This window comes from Eretmochelys imbricata, chromosome 9, assembly GCF_965152235.1.
Source record: "Eretmochelys imbricata isolate rEreImb1 chromosome 9, rEreImb1.hap1, whole genome shotgun sequence".
Taxonomy (NCBI): Eukaryota; Metazoa; Chordata; order Testudines; family Cheloniidae; genus Eretmochelys; species Eretmochelys imbricata.
The window spans coordinates 31,798,440-31,805,553 of record NC_135580.1 but is presented as its reverse complement, the minus strand read 5'-3'; the positions used below and the strand labels follow the sequence as shown (position 1 = coordinate 31,805,553).

General features: G+C 50.6%; 1 protein-coding gene across 1 annotated transcript; it reads left to right on the top strand.

Moving 5' to 3' along the window:
• Positions 1-1,522: 1,522 nt before the first annotated feature.
• On the top strand, positions 1,523-5,821 carry CHST2 (carbohydrate sulfotransferase 2). The gene has a single exon (XM_077826877.1). The coding sequence runs from the start codon at positions 2,178-2,180 to the stop codon at positions 3,786-3,788; it is 1,611 nt and encodes a 536-aa protein (XP_077683003.1). The 5' UTR covers positions 1,523-2,177; the 3' UTR covers positions 3,789-5,821.
• Positions 5,822-7,114: the final 1,293 nt, after the last annotated feature.

The window sequence follows — 7,114 nt, the reverse complement described above, 5'->3', positions numbered from 1 at the left end:
AGAGGGGAGAGGTGCGAGGGTGTAGCATTCTTGGGAGAGGGGGTGGAACTGGGTGGAAATATGGTCACCCTATGCTTGTGGATACTCCAAATTTCTACCAAAAGTCACTCAGGGCCCCAGGGAAGTAATTGCTGCTTCTCAATGTCATTTATCGCATGATTTTGGATATGGCAAAAAGTAGCAACCCCAGTTAGCACAACATTTGGGAAATGGGATTTTTACAGTAGACCCAGCCCCTCCTTAACATTACAGGACAGAGCTGCCATCCCTTGTAGTCTTTGTGTGGGGTCTGCAGAGTCAGGACTTAGGCCTGTGACACTCTTGTACCTATTTCTTTAGCGGGCAGGCAGTGGTGGAAGATGAGGAAGGAAAAAAGAGGCGTGTGACTAATGCCCAAGACTTGGTGGCAGGAGATTGGTTTGGGCTCAGTCCCAGAGTTCCTGTATGAGGCAGTGTTATAAAAGGGGAAGTCATTATTACTCAAGGCAGAGGAAATGCTGCTAGCTGTCAGCCAGCTCGCAGGGCTGAGCAGCAAGCATAGTGTAGCAGTGGTGATGAGTAGGGCCCTACTAAAGTCACGGTCCATTTTGTCAATATCACGGTCATAGGATTTTAAAAATCATAAATGTCACGATTTTAGATATTTAAATCTGAAATTTCATGGTGGTGTAATTGTAGGGGTCCTGACACAAAAAGGAGTTGTCTGGGGGTGGGGCAAGGTTATTGTAGGGGGGAGTTGCAGTGCTGCTACCCTTACTTCTGCGCTGCTGCTGGCGGTGGCCCTGCCTTCGGAGCTGGGCAGCTGGAGAGCTGCGGCTGCTGGCCAGGAGCCCAGCTCTGAAGGCAGGGCCACCGCCAGCAGCCGCGCAGAAGTAAGGATGGCACAGTACCACTGTGCTGCTGCCTGCAGAGCTGGGAGCTTGGCCAACAGCCACGGCTCTCTGGCCATCAAGCTCTGAAGGCAGCACAGAAGAAAGGGTGACAAGACTGCGACCCCCTAAAATAACCTTGCAGCCACCCCTCCCCCCACAACTCCCTTTTGGGTCAGGACCTCTAGTTTGAGAAATGCTGGTTTCTCCCGTGAAATCTGTACAGTACAGGGTAAACGCACACAAAGGTCCCGCTTTCACGCTCCCTGAGGCATTTCCATGGCCACGAATGTGGCAGGGGGCTAGTGATGAGCCTCCCCTGAAGGGGTACCTAGCGCCAGCACCTACCAGACTGAGCCCTTTTCTCAGGGCAGGCCGGAGCCCGGCTGTTTCGAAAACTTTCCCCTCAACTCTCCCAGGACTAGGTGTTAGACCCAAGCCGGCCATTGCGGGGCTGCGCTGCGCAGCGCCCTTTTAGCGCGGCCGCCCTCCCCAGCCGCAGCGAGAGCAACCATTGCAGAGCGGGGCGGAGAAAGCCAGAGGAGTGATGGCTGCAGCTCCCAATAGGGGAGCGCGGGGCCGGAGGGGAGGCGGGGCCGCGTGCGTTTTAGGCTAGCGCCCCGCAACCCGTTCCATAGGCGGGCGGGCGGCTCCGTTTGGCTGTGCGCGCTTGTGGCTCCCGCCCCGGCAGCCGGGGGTGCGGAGAAGCAGCTCGTGCTCCAAGTCTCTCGCTCAGACCGCTGGGCTTGCCATGGTGCCGCGGGGGTGACTGCCGAGCGCCACGGGCTGCTGCGGGGCGCGGGGTCACCCGCCGGAGCTGGTGCCGGGCCGGCCATCGCAAAGGCGTTTCTGACCCATGCCGGGGGAAGCCGGGGAAATATCCCGCGGCGACCCTTTGCCTCGGGCTCGCTGCTCCCCGCATCCGGTCTGATACCGACCCCCCCCACCACCACCAGAGGGGCGGCGAGCGGGGGACGGAGCGCGGCTCGGCGCAGCCACCCAGGAGGAGCCGCCGCCGCCGCGCGGGAGGCGCGATGCACTTTCGGAGCGATCGGCAGCTCAGCAGCACCCTGAAGTTTCCCCCGGCCCGTCCCCCGGCCGCTTCCCAGCCGCGGGGCTGCGGAACGGAGACTCCCGCTGCTCCCGCCGCGGGCCAGCGGAGCGCCGGGCGCTAGCTGGCGGCAGAGCCCGGCTCTAGGGTGCGTCGGCCCCGCGGGGGAGATCGCTGCTCCTTCCCCCGCCCCCCAGCCTGCCCGCGGCGGCTATGAAGGGACGAAAGAAACGAAAGTTGCTGTGAGCCGGCAGCCGATGAGACCCGCTGGCCCTAGGCTGGAGCACGGGCTAGGAAGCAGGGCGCAGCCCCGCCAGGCAGGGGGCAGAGCGGCCGGCTGCCGGGCCTGGGCTTCCCCACCCTCGGGGCGTGCGAAATGCCAGATCCGCCGCGGGAAGGGCTCTGTGCTGGGGGCAAGTGGGCAGCCCCCCCGGACCTGCGCTCCGTGTGATGTGATGAGCAACCGCTGGCGCTGGCCAGCCGCCCCTGCCCTGCTGCCTCCTGCCCCCGCAGTGGTGCTGCTGTCCTGGCCCCCGGCCCTTCTCAGCATGAAAGTCTTCCGCAGGAAGGCGCTGGTGCTGTGCCTGGGCTATGTGCTGCTGCTGCTGCTCACCATGCTCAACCTGCTGGACTACAAGTGGCACAAGGAGCCCCAGCAATGCAACGAGCCTGCCCCGGCCCGGCGCGCCCCTTCCTCCCCGCAGCAGCCCCACTTCCAGCCCCGCTCGGACATCCGCTCCCTCTACCGGCCGCCGGCGCCGCCGCCCCGCCAGCGCCAGCTGGTCTATGTCTTCACCACCTGGCGCTCGGGTTCGTCCTTCTTCGGGGAGCTCTTCAACCAGAACCCCGAGGTCTTCTTCCTCTACGAGCCGGTGTGGCACGTCTGGCAGAAGCTCTACCCGGGGGACGCCGTCTCCCTGCAGGGGGCGGCCCGGGACATGCTCAGCTCCCTCTACCGCTGCGACCTGGCCGTCTTCCAGCTCTACAACACGGCCGGGGCCGGCAAGAACCTCACCACGCTGGGCATCTTCGGGGCGGCCACCAACAAGGTGATCTGCTCGTCGCCGCTCTGCCCGGCCTACCGCAAGGAGGTGGTGGGCATGGTGGACGACAAGGTCTGCAAGAAGTGTCCCCCGCAGCGGCTCAGCCTCTTGCAGGACGAGTGCTACAAGTACCACACCCTGGTCATCAAGGGTGTGCGAGTCTTCGACCTTGCCGTGCTGGCCCCACTCATGCAGGACCCGGCCCTGCAGCTCAAAGTCATCCACCTGGTCCGGGACCCCCGGGCGGTGGCCAGCTCCAGGATCAAATCCCGCCACGGCCTGATCCGGGAGAGCCTACAGGTGGTGAGGAGCCGGGACCCCCGCATCCACCGCATGCCCCTCCTAGATGCCAGCCACAAGCTGAATAGCAAGAAGGAGGGGGGAGGTGGCTCGGATTACCATGCGCTGGGGGCCATGGAGGTGATCTGCAGCAGCATGGCCAAGACTCTGCAGACTGCCCTGCGCCCACCCGACTGGCTCAAGAACAACTATCTGGTGGTCCGCTACGAGGACCTGGTGGTGGATCCCATTAAGACTGTGCGGCAGGTGTATGGCTTTGTCAATCTGCTAGTGAGCCCAGAGATGGAGAAGTTTGCCCTCAACATGACCAGCGGGCCCAGCTACTCCTCCAAGCCCTTTGTGGTGTCTGCCAGGAATGCCACCCAGGCAGTGAGCGCCTGGAGGACAGCACTGAGCTTCCAGCAGATCAAGCAGATCGAGGAGTATTGCCAGCAGCCCATGGCCGTCCTGGGCTATGAGAGAGTCAACAGCCCCGAAGAGGTGAAGGACCTAAGCAAAACACTGCTCAGGAAGCCAAGGCTGTGAATGGGGCACAGGGGATGCCAACAAGCATCCTTTCCAAAGGGACAGCTAGCCACTGAGCAGCTTTGGAAACAGTCTTCTTTGCCTGAGAGAAAGAGGGAGTGAGGAAAAAAACATCTGGTATTCCTTACAAATGCATTAATCAGGAATCCAGGCATTCCTCCAAAGGCCATTTGTGGTTAATATACATTGACATTTTTGCATTGCTGGGTTATATGCAATTAAAAAGAAGAGAGATTAGGATTGATGGTATTTGTAAAACCCCTTTCCTCTCTTATACCCAAGGTGAGATTCAGTACCAAAATCTTGTTTACGGACTTCTTGTTGTGACTGTGATAATGAAAGACTTGTGCAATTTCTGAGACATCTGTCTTGGTAGAGATGGGTTGCAGTGGAAACATAATATTGTGAATTGGGTTTTTGTATTAAAAGTAAATATTCAAATGTGATCTAAATAAAGAAAACAATAAATGATATTCATTTTTATAATTACCTCGATTGTCTGGGAATCACACACATTGCTTCTATACAGCTTGAAAAAGTACTTGCTTCAGATGCACATCTGATAGCAACAAATACTTTTTATCGGGCTCAGGGGCTGGAGTGCAACTTTCTCCATGTTATCTCCTGTTTAGAAGCTGCTTTCTTACAAACAAGTACAAATCCCATAAATGCTGTGCAGGTTTTGTGGCCATATGCATAGAGCCCAGAGAGATTTCTCTTTAAATATTGGTGGTTTTTTTTAAAAAAAAGTTATATTTAAAAAGTTACATTTAAGTGACACTATAATATATTCATAAGATTTGCCATCACAACAATATTGTTGTCTTGAAATACATGTCAAGGAGTCACTGTTAAGTAGAACAAATGGTTCTACATATGGTGTTTAAAAACAAAACAAAACAGGATTTAAATGAACATTTTATAATCGTGAAAAGGTTTGCATGTGTGCAAACTAAATAAACATCTCTATTGTAGTGCAAACAACTGCAATTGATAGATAAAATACTTGAAGCATACTTCTGGCATGCTTGTTGTCAGATGGTATAAATGAAAACAGAATAAAGCTGGAGCTTCAATGTGAATAGTATTGAACTATTCATTTTCTGTCATCTAAATGTTTGTGTGTGTATCTGGTATGTAGGAACATACAGGTTTTGGTTTGTTGCTATGTTGGGCTGATCCTGCAGTCTTTAGTGAGGCAAAACTACCCTTTGACTCTGAGAGACTGTTGGCTGGATCTTCACTGTGTGTAAATGCTCTCAGTTGCTGAGAGTTTTGCCTGGAGGATCAGGCCCATTATTAAATGTGATAAAAGTAGGCGATGTTACTACTCTCACTTCTGTCATATGATAACTGCAGGTACCAGCAAGGACTTTATTTGAGGCTGGTGTTGTTATTCTCCAGCACTGTTAAAAGATCTGCTTTGAATGTTGAGGTTTAAGCAAACAATTTCTTGCCACACAGATTTCTGATTTTTAGACCACAGACTTTTCTGTGGGAAGCACATTTTACATTGCTTATCTAGATATTGTGCCTTCAGAAAATACAAAGAATTTCTAGGAAGAATATAAGTAGTAGGAAGAAGAAGAATTAGCTTGTGAAAATATATTTATATAAAAGAATGTTGATAATTGTGTGTGAAAACTGTGGTTACGTGTAATGTCTTTCTTGTATGAATACTGAATTTTAAGCTAAAACAAGATGTTAAATGAGACTGAGACTTAAGATATTTGACTTCTGGATAAAATATTGGCAAATAGATGTCAACTTGGTTTGAAAAGGAAACGGGAATATAATAAACTAGTTAAAAAGCTTATTGTGCAAGGTTGCATATACGCTAATGCTAATTATCAATTTTATGACACATACCCATTCTGTTAATTTGTCAGCAGTGGCAGTAGAAATAACAGTGTAACTCTTTTATCTGAGAACACTTGCAAGTAGATTGTTAAGTGAGCTATGTTTCAGAGATATCAATGGCTAGAAATGAAAGGGATTCTTAATTCCATTAATAAAATGCATATTAAAATGTATTGTGCTAGTGCAATTAGAGGTCTCCTGTTACCACCACAAATATTCTCTTTTTACCTCAGATGGGTCCCAGACCTTCAGGCTTGGACTCTTTCTCAGTCCAGCTGACTTCCAGCCCAGGCATCCCCAAGAGCAGTGACTAAGGACTCCGATCTTGTTTTAGAACATGCTGCTTGATTTTTTTATTTTTTAATCTGCCCTTGCTTCATTAAGTGCCTCTTCCCCCCCCCCCTCCCCGTATAATCCTATTCTGCTGCTTTATAGTAGCTGCACATGGGCTCCATAAACTCTGATTAGGAGGGGAACAACCTCAATTGGGCTGCAGTAACATTCTACAGCCACCTACTAAAAAAGTGAGGCAAGCTGTGCCATTAGAGACTCTGAAAACCGTATCTGTGATGCTTTCAGATCCTGCTGACTTGAGTGTGAGAGTTCTAATGCAATTTCTGAACTAGGATCTCTCATGTGGTACTATGTTATTTTACCAGCTGTTCTGATGCCAAGGACAAAATCTTGCTCCCCTTATTCATTGAAAACTCTCATTTGGTTTCATTGGGAGTTTGGTGTAAGTAAGATGAGCAGGAATTGTATCTAAGAATGTGAAAGAGACATGCTCGATCTATTTATCCCTCCCCAGCTTGGCAAATCTTTAGGAAATGTCTTTGACTTTAAATATTTAAAAAATCTCTTTCTACATTTTGGTGAGAGAGTACTGACTGCTTTTTTGACACGATGCATTAAAAGTATTGGTCTAGGATCTGCATTATTTTACTGACATAAATCAAGAGCGAATGGAGTTAGTGTGACATCAGAATGAGGCCCATTATCTAAGCTCCACCTTTCTACTTTGCATGAAGAATTAACTGACAAATGCTGTTGCTGCAGCTGGGCAGATTTCTATGGACGAAATGAGTGATGCAGAGTTTATGTAGATAAATTTGTGGGCCTAGTCCTGCAATCCTTTTTTAGGCACAACTTGCATTGAAGTCAATGGAAGTTTTGCTTGTGTAAGGATGGAGGGATCAGGCCTAATCTTTACTACTACTCCATTAAAAGCAAAAAGAAATATACAAACATTTTGTCAGACAAAAATAAAATGCCTGCCCTATTCTAAGTTTTAAGAAGGGAGGAGTAAGAGAACTTCAAAATTTAGAAAAGTAGTAATGGTGGAAAATGGCAGAGAAAACATGAGGTGAGAAGATATGAAAGTGAGTATAAAAGATCATAGTTTGTGTGTGTCTAAGAATCTGAATCAAATAACATGCAGTCTCATTTTAAAAAGTGCAGGGAATTGC

Coding starts and splice junctions, on each gene's coding strand:
- CHST2 (XM_077826877.1), top strand. CDS start 2,178: ATGAGACCCGCTGGCCCTAGGCTGGAGCACGGGCTAGGAAGCAGGGCG.